Source organism: Bubalus bubalis, chromosome 21 (genome assembly GCF_019923935.1).
Source record: "Bubalus bubalis isolate 160015118507 breed Murrah chromosome 21, NDDB_SH_1, whole genome shotgun sequence".
Taxonomy (NCBI): Eukaryota; Metazoa; Chordata; class Mammalia; order Artiodactyla; family Bovidae; genus Bubalus; species Bubalus bubalis.
The window spans coordinates 58,596,913-58,611,786 of record NC_059177.1 but is presented as its reverse complement, the minus strand read 5'-3'; the positions used below and the strand labels follow the sequence as shown (position 1 = coordinate 58,611,786).

Below are 14,874 nucleotides of genomic sequence, written 5' to 3'. Positions count from 1 at the left end.
GGGGAGGGTCCCGGAGGGGGCAAGATGGGCCACGGGGCACCAGGCTGGGAACCTGCCGCAGGGACGGAGGCTTGGACAGGGAGCCCCTGGCCGCACTCGCTTGCTGGGAGCACCCTGAAACCCCAGCTTCCGTGACCCTGAGTCTCCCACCAGGACTCTCTTGCTGAGGCAGACACTGGCCGGGGGTCCGGGGCCGCCGGCCAGGGCGTGTCCAGCCTCCCTGGCTGCTAGGCGCGGGCTGGAGCCTTGCCACGTGGCTGGGAGCCTGGCCAGACCTGTGGCCTTGGGTGTGGAGCCATCCTGACACCCCGGACCTGATTTGCTGACGGTCAGGGGGCAGAGATGCCTCAGTCCAGACCAGCTGGGGTGGGGGTCAGACCGTGCAGCACCCCTCTTCAGACACTCCTCCTCGGGTCTGCCTGGGGACCTGTTGCTACAGCTCCCATTTTACAGACGTGGAAACCGAGGCTGAGACAGGCTGAGACCTGCCTGAGGCCGCCCAGCTGGCAAGCAGCCCCACCTCCATCCTGACCTGGGTCCCCCGCCCTCTGCTCCAGGGTCTCCACCATCTGCAGCCGTTAGGCAGCTGACCCCAACCAGGACATCCTGACCCCACTCACCCTCCACATCTGAGGGCGGGCGTCCACTGGCGGGGCGGTGGTGTTCCATCAGATCCCCAGAAAACAAGCCAGCTCACCCCAAATCCACCATTTTATACACTTTTCAAATAAGTAATGCGTGGTGATCCAGGGGTGAAAAATCCGCTTGCCACTGCAGTGGACGCGGTTCAATCCCTGGTCCGGGAACTAAGCTCCCACAAGCCACGGGGCAGCTAGGCCACGGTGAAGACACAGCACAGCCAAAAATAAATGAAAGAGTAGGGCACTCTCGTGGCTCAAAAACACAACACAAACAGATACCCAGAGGAAAGTCCCCCTCCCAGAGGTCCCGCGTCCACCTGCATCCCAGGGAGGCTTCTGCCCCTCAGGGAGTGCCCACCACGAGCTTCCGGGCCTCCCCACAGAAATTCCTAGTGCAAACACAAGCAGTCAGGAACACGGTGAAGTCTGACTCAGGGGAAGGGCGGCCCCCGGGGCCACAGCCCCTCTGGGTGTGGGGTGAAGGGCAGCCCCCGTTCCACAGCAGGGTGAGGCTGGAGGAACCTGCCTGGCCAGAGGGCACAGTGGACGCCACCCGCTGTCCTGGCCAAGCTGGCCGTGGACTGTGAAGGGGCCACCTCCCCTTCTGAGACCAACCTGCGGCCTGCTGGACAGCACGCCCAACACCAAGCCGCTCTCAGAGCCACACTGACCTCACACGGCCTGACACACACACGAGACGCCTCTCGACCTACGTGACGGCACTGTGAATCAGCTCCGCTGTTGTTAAGGCGCTAAGTCGTGCCTGACTCTTCGGGAGCCCCTGGACTCTGGCCCGCCAGGCCCCTCTGTCCATGGGATTCTCCAGGCAAGAACACTGGAGTGGGTTGCCATTTCCTCCTCCAGGGGATCTTCCCAACCCAGGAATCGAGTCCGTGTCACCTGCTTGCAGATGGATTCTTTACCACCGAGCCACCTGGGAAGCCCATTAAAAATCAACTATATTTCAATTTTCAAAAACAGACAGCTCCCAACCATCACACACACACACGTGTGCACGGCACATATGTGTACACAGACCCTCCCGTGACCGGCCGGGAGCTCCTGGCTGGTCTCAGGGTCACGACAAGCAAGAGTCAGGCAGGGATGTGTCCCCAAGGCCTGCGCTGGACACCCACAGTCAACGAGACTCTGCCAAGGTCTTTCTGTTTGCATTTGCCTCCCTTCCTGTAAGCGAGCTGTGTTAATGTACCTTAGCTGAATGAAAATTAAAAACGAGGACTATTTCTAGAACCCACTGGATCTGGGTGTTTCCAGGTAAACCTCACCACGAAACGGAGGCGGGGGTGGGCGGGGGTGGGGGCGCTGGGAACAGTGAGGTGCCTGTGCTGAGTCCGGGCACCGGGCCACCTGGGCCCGTCCTTCCAGACGCCCCGGGGCAATGCTGTTAGCAGCTGGCATCCACCCTGCAGAGGAGCAAGCTGGGCGCCCTGACTGCGGGGCGGATGGACGGGGTGGTGGGTGGGGAGGGGAGGGGACAGGGGCTGGGTTCACACAGCTGCCCAGGGACCTCGCCCGCAGCAGCTGGAGGCAGACCCCAGCTCGGGGCGGGGGGATGCTTTCTCCAGGGCTGCAGAAGGACCTGAAGCCTTAGTGGGTGCCTGCAGGCAGAGTCGTGGGGGCGGGCAGCCCCCAGACCCCCGGCCGTGCTGGTCCCTGGACACTCGGGGAGCCCTAACCCACCCCGCTCTGTTCACCGGGACGAAGAGAGCTCAGCCTGAGGGCTGAGGAGTGGGGGTGCCTGTTTCAGGGGCTCCGAGGTGCCGAGACGCCCGGTCCCCACATGTCTGTTTGTGCTCGGGATGCGGAGAGCTCTCCTGGCGGACGGCCGGGCCTGGGCAGGAGGCCTCAGTGCCCTCAGCCCATGGGGCGGCTGCAGCTGAGGAGCGGAGGTTGTGTCTTTAGCCAGCTGGCGGGCTGAGCCCCAGGGGCGCAGGGCCCAGTGGGTGGATGGGGTGGCATCCTGGGGAACGTGGCAGCCTCTGACCTCCCCTGCAGTCTGCACACACACCGAGCTGGTGGTCCCCCATTCTGTGGCTCCTCTCGGGGAGCTCCCACAGTGGAGGGGCCCGTCTTCGTGATGGCAGGGCCAACCCACCCTGACCCCCAAGCCAGGGCCAGGGCTCCATGGCCTGCAACGCCTGCGATGCCTTCCTCACCCCACCGCTCCCGGCCCGGGCCAGCCTGCAGCGGGCACCCCAAGCACCGTGCTCCGTCAGCCGCTCAGACTCCCCCAGCTTTTTCCATCGCCCCTGCCTCACCCAGCCTGGGCCCAGTGAGGGGGCACCTTCCAGACACACTTTTGGATGAAAGGAGGAGAGAAACAAACTTCAGGCTGAAGACGACAATGCGGGGCATCCCTCACTCACGGATGCTGCGGCTGCCCGGCCCGGGGGCACCCAGCAGCGGGCCAGGCGGACCCACGCTGGCGACAGCCTGGTGGGAAAGCTGGGTATAGAAGGACAAAGGTGGGCAGTAGCCAGCGTGTGAACAGAGAGGGTGACCGAGGGGGTGGGGAGGCAGCAGGGGCGGGAACCCCAAGATCTGGGGTGAGAGGAACGGACGTGGCCGCAGGGGAGGGTCACAGCCCCGCTGTCCCCAAGCCCAGCTCCAGCCCCGCCTTCCACTGGCCACCCTGCGGACTGCCCGCCCTCTCTGCCATCCTGAGCCTTCTGCACCTGGGGGTCCCGGCCAGGACACCTGGCCACGGGCTGATGGCTGGCCAGGGCACGTGTCTGGAACAAGGGCAGGATGGAGGCACGAGGCTGCCCACGGGCTCTGGCGGTGGAAGGCTCCTGAGACCAGGACAGAGGGGCACCCAAGGGCTGAGACATGTCAGCGGAACCCAGGACCAGCCTCACCCAGGGCTTTGCAGGGAGCTGCGTGTTCCCCCAGTCTCAGCCCTCCCGCCCGTGGACAGGCCCCGGGTCCTGCTCGGCCTCCAGGGCGACTGGGAGCCATGACTGACCAGCGCGGGGGTGCGAACCACCCCCCCGTCAGCGCCCCCACCCTGGGGGGACACCGCCCTTACCCCAGCACCCACGCGCTCCCTGCGGTCCATCAGGGGCGGGGAACAGCCCATCTCATAGACGGGACACGGGGCTCAGCCGCCCCCCAGGAGGCTCAGCACAGCCCAGGGAGGGTACCCCTCCCGCAGGTGCTGGGGGAAGGATGGGACATGGATCTGAAACAGATGGTGAGTTTCCCTGGATAACACACACTGCCCCAGGCCGCTTTTGGGCTTTTGAAAAATGTTGAGTATATACCACAGGGGAGAGAGGGAAGGTGCAGTAACGGGGGCAAAGATTCTCATTTATAGGTCAGGTCCCAGCTGGCTAAGCAAGAGGGAGATGGGAAAGATTCGAGGTCGGGGGGGGGGGGGTCCGTCAGCCAGATCCCTAGCGTCAGGGTCCTGTGGATTTACCCAACACGAGCAGCCACAATCCCTCTCCTCCCTGCCGCTGAGCGCGGAACTCGGGTCTGTGACTCCAGGCTGTGTGCTGGGGCCAGGGGCCAGCCGCCCGGCCGAGCACTTGTCTCCCGCGCACCCGGCTGAGTGCATCGCCCGGCGCTGAGCTGAGGCCACCAGCTCGGCGCACTGCCCTCTGACCCCAAGCATGGCCGGTGGGCTGTCTCCAGCCTCGGTTTACTGCCCACCCCTGCCCAGAAACACACATCTGAACCCCATCCTGAACACACAATGCAGTGGCTGAGACGGAGCTGACCCCGTCCGCCCACTCCAGGCCTGGCCGATCACCGCATAGCCAACCTCCTCTGGGCATGGGGGTCTCAGGAAGGTCATGAACCCTGCGGCTGACCAGTGGGACCAGAGGGGTCCTGAGAACACACACCAGGAGGAAGGCAAGGAGGAGATGGCAATGAGTGTCCGAGCCCCCAGACTCCCAGCCACACCGAAGCCTGACCCCGGACTGGTCACCGACAGTGACCGTTAAAACCCCTTCTGACTTGGGTTTCTGACCTTTGCAACCCGGAGACTTCTGGTTTACACTCCCTCCGCCCCCCTGGTTCCCTTACTCCCCCCCGGACCGTGTCTCTGAGGTCCCAGCCTGTCCCGTGTTCAGAGTCCAGGGGAGGAAGGGGCCAAGGATACGTGTAAGTACGGATCCGCCCTGCACTTTACCGCATCACTGAGTCCTTATCACCACCCAACAAAGTTGCAATGATTGGCTCCACGGTACAGAGAAAAGCCCCGAGGCTCAGAGAGGTGACGACGCAAGCCACACAGCCTCTGGGCGGCAGATAAGGGGTCCATCCGGAAGCTCCTAAGGCAGAGGGAGGCACTGGAAATCAGCCTGATCATCTCAGTGCCTCGGCCCCCACTTCTCCTGGGCGCAGCCAGTTTTGGGGGGCTCCTCTGAGTTGCCCTGATCACTCAGCAGCCCCAGAGCCGGTCAGGGACTGAAGCCAGGCCAAGGATGGGGGATTGGAGGGACTCGGAGGCGCCTGTGGCCGTGGCCCCTGGACCAGAATCAGGAACAGAGCAAATTTGAGCAGATGCTCGGTTATCCTGGCCCAGCAAGCCCTGCAAGAGCCAGGCTGTTGACAAATATGTCCCTTCCGTCATCAGCCATTCCAGACAGACGCAGGGACCGTGTTGACAAGGGGCAAAACCGACGAGGCCAGTACATCTTGCAATTAGCCACGCCCCAACCGTCGCGCACAGAGCCGGGGGCTGTTCCGATGGGACCCTCTCCCGGGGACCCCATGGGGTCAGGCGCGCCCAGGACGGGGAGCACGGGGTATCTCAGGCACCTGGAGCCCTTAGGTTCCCAGCTCATCTCCAGGACATTGGATAAACAGGAAGGAAGGCCAGGCCCCCCGCCAGGTCCATCCGGGGAGCCTGGCCTTCAGGTCTGGGGGAGCCTGAGCTGGCACCCCACCCGGGCTGGCTTCCGCCCCTTGGTCCCCAGCCCCACCAGCTCCACCCCGTCTGCCCTGCAATCTGCGCCGCCTCCACATGACAGAAGCCGGCCCGCCGCGCAGCCCGTGTGCAGGAAGACAGACGCGACAAAGCCCTCGCTCCCCTCACCTATGAGTCCTGGTAGGCTGAGCTCACTTTAGTCTCCAAGATGGCACTGGGGGGAATGGCCAGTGTCTGTCCCAGCTCCTGGACCCGGGGACCGCGGGTGGGAGAGCCACGCCCGCATAAACACTGCGCTGTTGTCCCGGGCAGGCCTGCAGGCCCAGGAGAGCCCGGGGGTGGGCGGGCAGGCGGGGTCCCGGCTCCGGGTCGGGGTCTGCAGAGGGTGGACGAGACCCTGCTCCAAGGTCTCCAACTCAGCGCCGGGGGCCAACCAGGCCTCAGCTGGCAGCTCAAGGGCGGAAGCCGGTGGGTTTCAGCCTGCAGGACCAGGGATCCCTGTCAGGGAGGCCTCGCACAGAGGGACTGAGACGCGGTGGACGGTGGTCACTGGCCTTCCTGCCCCACAGTCACCAAGTGACCAGCTCATCAGACCCAACACCTGCCCCCAGCCTTTGTTTTCAGTGAAACTTTTATTTTTGAGATTAACTGTAGATTCACCGGTAGTTGTTAAAAATAGCCCAGAGAGATGCTGTCTGCACTTTGCCCTATTTTTCCCGAAGGCAACGGCCCTGCAGAACTCCAGGACAACGTCTCCATCACGTCGCCAACACTACCGTCCACCATCGTAGACAGACTTCCTGTGCCACACCCACTCGCGCGTGCGCGCGTGTGTGTGTGTGCGCGTGAGCGCGCGCGTACTTAATTCCATGCACTTTGACGTGCAGGCTCACGACAAGACGCACAGAAATTCCATCCCCAGAGTCCTCGTCCACCCCCCACCATCTTTAGCACCGAAACCCGTGCTGCACCTTCTCTGGTCCGAAACGACGTCCATAAGTCACATCATCTCTCTCCACACGTTATGAGACAAAAATCAACAGATGGCCTCAGCTGTGGCAGCACAGAGAAGACAGGGAAGCAGGTCACGGGGTGGCCGGCCCGTCCGTGGCGCGTGCGCGGGGACGAGGTCAGTCTCCCGCCCCCAAGGTGACAGCGGCTAGGATCCCAGGCGGATGCACGGCCTGGCTCCCGACCCGGGGCCACAAGGGACGCTGCCCTTGGTGATGCGAGGCTCCGCATGGCGGCAGCTCTTGGCAGAGCTCCGGACGTATCAGCATCGGATCTTCCCGCGACTGTGAGGAGAGCAGCCGCGTTCCTGGAAAAGCCGCTGGGTGTGACGTGATGGCCACGGGAACGCGTCCAGTGGTGGAAGTATCTCGTGGAGTGAGGGCTGGGCCCAGGTCACTTCCCCGAGGGTCTGTGGAGAGCCTCGTGGGTCTCAGCCATGTAGGCCTGGCCCCCACACTGTAGGGAGTGGGCTTCCCCGGCCCGCTGCCCAGACGCCTCTCCCCGTGTCTGCCCCGAAGGCCACCCACGCGTCCGGCGGCCCCTGCTGAAAGCTCAGGGCACACCGTCCGCCCCGTTGTGGCTGCTCCACCTGCGTCCGCCTCCTTTTGGGCAGGGTTGCTGTCCTCAGGCCCCGTGCTGGACAGGAGCTCACAAAGGTGCCGACGCAACTGATCTGGAGGGCCGGCTGGCCCAGGACACACGGGCGGCTGGGAGGCCTGTGGGATGGGAACCTTGGGTGCCCAGGGCCAGTCCTTCCCACATCCCCACTCCTGCCGTGGCTTTGCTTCCTCCATGGAGGCCACTGTGCCAGCCACCGGTCAGGGTCTCCACCAGAGGGAGAATGTCGCCTCCTTCACGGGCTGGATGGTCACCCCACCCCCTCAGGGTGCCCCAAATCCGGAACTGCAGAGCCGAGACTGGGAACTCCGCTCGGTGTACCTGGCCTCATGGAAGAGCCTCTTCAGTACTGGAGCGCTTCCATCTGCGCACAGCACTTCCCCAGGGAGACCCCACAAAACCGCACTCGGCGGTGGCCTCGGGGCCGAGGAGCCGGAGAGGGGCTGGCCTTGCAGTGTGTGCGGACGGCGCTGCAACACGCCAGTGAATCGTCTCTCGGTTACAGGAATAAACAAGGCACATCCAGGAAAGACGGAAGCAGGGGTTACCGGTGTGAGTTAAAACTTCGGAGCACGCACCGTGAGCCAGGCACCCCCAAGGACCCAACGGCTGGGCTACTGACGAGCTGGAGGACTGGGCTCTGGCGGGAGGCCTGAGCCCCACGTCCCTCCCACCCACCCTGATCTGGGACAGAAGCTCCCACAAAGGCAGCAGGGGCGTCGGCAGGCGTCCAGCGGGCCCAGGCCCCCCAGTCAACATCGGGGGTCCTCGGGGCTGCGTGGTCCGACAGCAGAGAAGGAGGCTGAACCTCACCACTCCCAGCTGCCTTTATTCAAGAAGGAGTGAATCAAAAGCACCATAAGGTGCTACTTCACACAACAAGAATTCCTATTACAAAAACAAACCACCCAAAATCAAAATGGCAAGTGTGCGCAAAGATGTGGAATCCGTGTGCAATGTTGGTGGGAATGTAAAACGGTGCAGCTGTGGTGGAAAAACAGCAAGGAGGTTCCTCCAAAAAAAGTTCAACAGTTTCCAGAGGATCCGGGAATTCCACTTCTGGGCATACACACAGAGGAGCTGAGAGCAGGGTCTCAGGGATGCACTGGCATCCCCATGTTCACACCAGCGCTATTCACAGCAGCCAAAAGCGGAAGGAAACAGGTGTCCAGAGACAGACGAACGGATCAACAAAGTGTGGTCCAGACGCACAATGGAATATTTCAGCCTTAAAAGGAAGGAAATCCTGACACAGGCTGCAAACATGGATGGACCTTGAAAACGTGCTCAGCGAAGTAACCACAGAAAGACAGACGCTACAGGGTTCCACTTACACGGGCCCTCAGAGCGGCTGAATCCAGAGACAGAGGGTAGGACGGTGGGTGCCCAACGTTGGGGCAGGGAAGGGGAGTGAGTGTTTTACGGGGACCGAGTCTCAGTCTGGGAAGATGAGAAGGTTCTGGAGACGGATGGCGGTGACGGTCGTGAAACACTGTGAATGTTCTTACTACCCTGAACTGCCCACTTACAGACGGCTGAACCGGCCATTCTTCTGTTACGTGTATGTTACCACAATTTTAAAACAGAAGGTTACAGATGACCTGCCTGGGCCTACACAGATGCCGGCAAACAGAGGCCGGGCCTTGCCTGGAAGGCTCCCAGGCCCCGGGTGCTGCCAGAGGCTCCCCTGTGCAGAGGGGCCAGGGCCCAGGGCTCCCCTGTGCAGAGGGACCGGGGCCCAGGGCTCCCCTGTGCAGAGGGACCGGGGCCCAGGGCTCCCCTGTGCAGAGGGGCCGGGGCCCAGGGCTCCCCTGTGCAGAGGGGCCGGGGCCCAGGGCTCCCCTGTGCAGATGCGAGGACCAGGGCCCAGGGCTCCCCTGTGCAGAGGGGAGGACCAGGGCCCAGGGCTCCCCTGTGCAGAGGGACCGGGGCCCAGGGCTCCCCTGTGCAGAGGGACCGGGGCCCAGGGCTCCCCTGTGCAGAGGGACCGGGGCCCAGGGCTCCCCTGTGCAGAGGGGCCGGGGCCCAGGGCTCCCCTGTGCAGAGGGGCCGGGGCCCAGGGCTCCCCTGTGCAGACGGGAGGACCAGGGCCCAGGGCTCCCCTGGGCAGACGGGAGGACCAGGACCCAGGGCTCCCCTGGGCAGACGGGAGGACCAGGACCCAGGGCTCCCCTGGGCAGTTGAGAGAGGGGCACGACTGGATCTCAGGGTCCGAGGGGTGGGGAGAAAGGGGACCCCCTGGCAGGGGGCCAGCACGGGTGATCCCCACAGGGCAGGCAGGACTCGGCGTATCTGCTGTGTGTCCGGGGGATGATGAGCCCCCAGGGACCACAAGCCGTGCATGGAATGGGGCGAGTGTGAAAGAGCTAGAATGTCCAAGCTCAGCGCCGACTTCTGCGAGCTCCAGCCCCTCGCTTCGGCCTCCCGTTTGAGTCTGCCCAACCCGCACCATCCAGAGCTGACTCTGCCGCTCTGGATTCAGAGGATGTCACAGGGCCAGAGAGGGCAAGAGGCTGGCCCAGGGTCACCCAGCGGGCCAGGGGTGGAGCTGGAGGGCAGTGTCCGAGTCCTGCTCGGGCAGCTCCAGGGAGGGCCAGGGCCTCGGAGACCGCGGGGTGGGGGTGGACGGAGGGGAGAGAGAGCAGGAGCCAGTGGGCAGCTGGGCGGCAGGGCGAGGGGCGGACTCAGGCCCCCGGAAAAGCAGCAGGCCTTGAGAAGGGCCGCCCGCCAGGACGTGCCCCAGCCCGACCCTGGCTGGGTGTGTCCCCCGTGGCCAGCCAGGGGTCCTGTGCAGGCCTCCGGGCCCCAGACTTGACTGGAGGTTGGAGTCAGATGAGAGGTGGGGAGAGGAAGGGTCTCTCCTACCTGGGCACAGAGCTGCCTGCAGACCACAACCCGGAACTTCCCCGGGGCCACCCTGGCCCCCGGCCAAGCCCCGAGCAGACCAGCAGGAGTGGCTCCTGATGGCCTGGGTTGGGAACCTGCTGCCCTCTGGAGCGCGGGCGCCAGAAAGGATGGCTGAGAGCCCTGCCCACCCCCAACTTCCCTTCACGGTCCGGCATGGGAACTGCAGCCCCCACCGCGGATCAGAAGCCTCTGTGGGTCCCATGGCTTCTGCTTGCAAGGGGGGCCCCTCCTGGGGGCAAGACGCCTCCTGGGGGCAAGATGCCTCCTGTCCCGGCCCCGCCTGTACCTCTGGTCTCACCTCTCACCTCCTCTCGCTCACACTCGGGGCGTGGGGCGTGGGCCAGACACCATCACTTTCAGTAAAGCCGTCGGAACATCACAGAGCGGGGCTCTGGGGCCACCCGTCGGGGTCCAACCCCAGCGCCACCCCTCCCGGGGTTATTCGGTGACTCGGCTGCACCGTTTGTACAGAGGGGACAGAGACAGCTCCACCCCCCAGGGTCACCGTGAAGGTCAATGAGCCAGTGCCTGCAGAAGGCTTGCAACCCTAGGCCCGAGGCCTGCACGCCTGGAGCGCCCTCCCCTCCCTGATGAGCACCCCTTCAGCCTCCAGCCGCTGTGGGGCGTGGGAACCCTCCCCGTCTCTGGCTGTCGTCCTGTCTGGCCCGTGGCCTCTGCACCGACACGGTCTGTTCACGGCCCACAGGATCACCGTCTGTCTCACTGGGCTCTGCACCCTCTTGCTTCCCAGGTGGCTCAGTGCTAAAGAGCCCGGCGGCCGACACAGGAGACACAGGACACCCGGGTTCGATCCCCGGGTCGGGAAGATCCCCTGGAGGAGGGCATAGCAGCCCACTCCAGTGTTCTTGCCTGGAGAATCCCACGGACAAAGGAGCCTGGTGGGCTACAGTCCATGGGGTCACAAAGAGTCTACAACACAACAGTACCTCTTAGCTTAGGGCAGTGCCGGGCACAGGGTCCATCATTCATTAATCAAAGAAGACTTACCGAGCAATCACTATACACCCAGTACTTTTCGAGGTGCAGGACACGCAACAGCTAACACACGGTCAGCCCCTCTGCCCTGGCACAGCGGACACTCCAGTGGCCAGAATGGACCAACCAGCCTGTGAGGGGGACACAGCGCGCATCGGACAGAGGCAGTGCTGGGCGGGGAAGGCGCTGGGGGATGTTTTTAGGGTGGCACCTGCCATCTAGAGTTGGTGGCCCCAGGCAGAGTGAATGAATGAGTGAGCGGATGGGTAAATTACAAACGAGCACCCCTGCTCCCCAGCAGCCCCGAGGGTCTCGCACGCCCACTGCAAACTCCTGCAGCCCGGCCTCCTGTGTTCACGGAGCAGGAAGTGACGCGCCGGGAAAGTGTAGCTACAGTCGGGAGGGGCCGACCTTAATTAAGACACTGTTAATTAAGCTTTCAGTGTAGGCCTGGGCTTGGTTGCTAGCAAAGTTGATTAAGGAACTGATCCTGGACGCTTCACGATTTCCCCATTTCATTAATAAATCTTCTTCTGCTCACCATGTCATCCACCGTCCCGTCTACTTAGGGCCGGCTCCGTCTGTTGGCGCTCCCAGGTGGGAACCTGCCCCCTCTCAACAACAGAGTCCAGATGCCCAAGCTTTCTTTGGGGCCCAGCGGGTGGAGGGGAAGAGGCCGCCGGACAGGGAGGCGGGGAAGGGGCCGGTGGGCCGGGGGCAGGGCTCCTCCTGCAGCAAGTCTGTCCAGGTCGGCTGTGTGTGCAGCGCACTGGGGGTGGGACGTACCGCTGAGCACGGGGCTGGAGGCTGCCACGAGACTTCAGTCTAGTGGTCTACCTTTCTCTGACCTCAGTCTCTTCCTCTGTAAAATGGGATCATGAACCCCCCATTTCACAGCACGGGTGAGAACCACGGAGGCGAGGGGCGTGAGAAGCCGCGAAGCCAAATAGCGCAGCCCTGACGGTGGCTGCGGTTGTCCTGGGCTGGGGCCTCCAGGCCCTGAAAGTCAAGCATCTAGAGACATTCCATCCCCCACGCTGCAAGCCCAGGGATCACGCTGCAGGTGCCAGGAGAGCCCCGGTTCTGGTCTGCAAGTCTTTCTGCAAAACAGGCCCCCCCCCCGACTTCAGTCACCCCCTCCCCAGTCTCTCTGCAACCTCTGGTGCCCATGGGCTTGGAGGCGGCACGTGGGGGAAGCCTGGGTGTCCTGCTGCCAAACTGTGGGAGCTTGAAAGCCAGGGCGGTGAGGAAGGGCCCACGGTCATAGAGGGGGAGCCCGATCTTCCCTCCCCACAGTCCAGCCCCCCTCCCAGGCGAGTGGGGGAGACAGGCATGGTTGGCGAGCTCTGCTAGGGGCCGTGTGTTCCAGTGCAGACTCCTGGGCTCCCAGCAGACAGAGCGAGTCTGTACTGGTAACGGGGAGGGGTCCTGGAACTGGAATGGCAGCTGTGTGCTCACAAATCACAATCGGGCAGGACCCGGAGCTGTGCCGAGGGAAGAGGCCGCATCCGCGAACATCACCCACAGCTGAGCATCAAAATCACGTGGGGAGAACCGCAACGTTCCTGAGGCTGCACCCCTCCCAGGACCCAGAAGCCAGGACACGGGAGTCTTAAAGCATTCCCCAGTGATTCTAATGCAGAGCTGGGCTGAAACGCACCCCCTACCTCCAACACACACCTCGAGCCGGGGCACTCCAAGTTTCCCGGGGATTTGCTTAGCCTCAGTTGTCCCATCTCTAGAATGGGAGTCCAGAGGCTGCTGCACAGATTCCACCTTGGAGACCTCCCTCCCCCAGGTTTCACAGCCCCTGAGACTAGAGAACTTCTCTGACCTCAGGCTCCCGGGCCCAGGCAAAGGAGGCAGGAGAAAGGGGGAGTCTCAGGGGTTGGGGGAAGGCCTGTTCCCAGCAACAGCGGAGGCTCCGTGCCGGGGAAGGATTTACTATTTGTTTCCAAAAAAAAAAAAGCAGGGACACGGGGTGAGAACCCGGACTGATCGGCTCCCATCAGGAAACCAAGCCGTGGGCTTCTCCACTTAAAAGGCAAACGAGCATCACAGCAAACCACAGAGTCCGCCGCCTTCCTCGCCCCAGGGCCCCACCTGGGCCTGCTGATAGCACAGCGGCAGGAGCGCCGCCTCCTCTCGTCCAGCTCCGCGAGTGAGCGCGCCATCTGGCCCGGGTGGAGAACAGTGGGTGCCGCTTCGCTTGGGCTCCAGGGGCCCTTGTCAAGGTGTAGGGGGGTCTGAGGCCTTGGAGTGCCTCCAGGGGTCCCCCCACATGATGCTCCAGGAACCCCCCCCAACCCGGGCTTTCGAGTCCTGGGGACTGAGCCCAGCCTGAGGGCCCAGCTCTGCCCTCTGACCTCACAGGGTCTGAGGTCACTGCACAGCCCCCAAATGCCCATGGCAGGAGGAGACTCACAGTCCCCAGTCCCAGAGGAGGGGTCCTGCAAGGCCAGAGACCCAGCTGCTGAACCCAGAATGCCGTAGAGCCCCAGAGAACTGCGAGGGAAGCTGGCATCCTCATCCGACGTCCCAGGAGGCGCGGGCTCGGCTTTCCATAAATACCCGGACCCGTGATGTCACCGCCCCGTGCAGACGTTCACGGACTGCCGCGGGCCTGGGGCCCAGCAGACAGGTGCTTTGCCGCTGGCCCACGGCACACCTGGGTATTACGGGGTGCCACTGGCGATCCCCGCTCAGGAGGGCAGGCTGGACCTTCACCCGTCCCCGGAGGGCACGGCACCCTGTCCCACCCTGACCTTCCTGCCAACCTTGCATCAGCCACGGCTGAAGGGCTGATCACGGCAGAGCCGGACACGAGAAGCCATTTCCAAATGGACACGGGAGGGCTGAACCAGACACCAACATGGTAGCAGCTGGTCTGGGGACCCCATACGTAGATTTGGGGGGGCGATCAGCCCTCAGAGACGGGGAATTTCACAGCCCAACAGAGTCCTGCTAACAGCCTCCTCCCCCAATCATGACCACCGACAAACACGTCCACTGCAGGGGACAAATGCTGGCATCTAAGCCTGGTGGCCAGCTCCCTCTGCAAGCCACCTGCACGGCAAAACCCCCCTCCCCCCAGAGGGCCCGGGCTCCAGTTCCCAGCTGGGCTGCGGCCCTTTTGGCCTCAAGTTCCAGGCATAAACCTGCCACAAATACTCACAAATAGCGTCTTCTGCACGCCATCCTGTCTGGAGGGGGTGGGCAGTTTTCCCTTCTCTCTCCCTCTCCAGCTGGGAAGGCTCTATGTGGTTAGAGGAGCAGAGCGATGCTCAGGCGAGAAGTGGAAGGGAATAAAATTAAATCGCGGGCGAGTCACATTCCCGGGGGTGGCGCACTCCTCCGCGGAGGCTGGGCAGAAGCAGGGGGTGGCAGTCGCAGGCTCCGGAGGACCCAGGCACGCAGGGCTCACATGGTGCCCGGGAGCCTGCGAGGACGTCGGGTCACCGTGGTTGCCAGGCTGGGCGGGAGCCTGGCCTCGCGGCTACCTGGGACCACCTCGGGCTTGGGCCCTGCCGCACATCCGGGGTGGCGGGGCGCGTGGGTTGGGGAGGGCTGGTGGGGGGGAACAGCATCCGGAGGAGGGGCCGGCGCAGAGGCTCCCCCGCGCCCCTGGAGCAACGTAGTGCGGGCCGAGCTGGACCAATCGCCGAGGCGCTCGTCGCCATGGCAACCGCAGCATCAGGCGCGGCCGCCCCGCGGCGCCCTCGCTGCAAAGTCACCCAGCAGGCGGAGAGCGCTCCAAACCTGGAAATCCGTTGCTAAAATGCACGCGCTGCTGCTTCCCGG

The 14,874-nt window shown here is 63.7% G+C and overlaps 1 protein-coding gene across 1 annotated transcript in view; it reads right to left on the bottom strand.

The window, feature by feature from the left end:
- The window catches only part of IQSEC1 (IQ motif and Sec7 domain ArfGEF 1), a 143,856-nt gene extending 129,305 nt beyond the window's left edge, over positions 1-14,551 (bottom strand). Inside the window, exon 1 of the mRNA XM_045163976.1 lies at positions 14,249-14,551. Coding sequence (XP_045019911.1) covers positions 14,249-14,271 — 23 coding nt within the window. The 5' untranslated portion in view covers positions 14,272-14,551. The remainder of the gene's footprint in view (positions 1-14,248) is intronic.
- Positions 14,552-14,874: the final 323 nt, after the last annotated feature.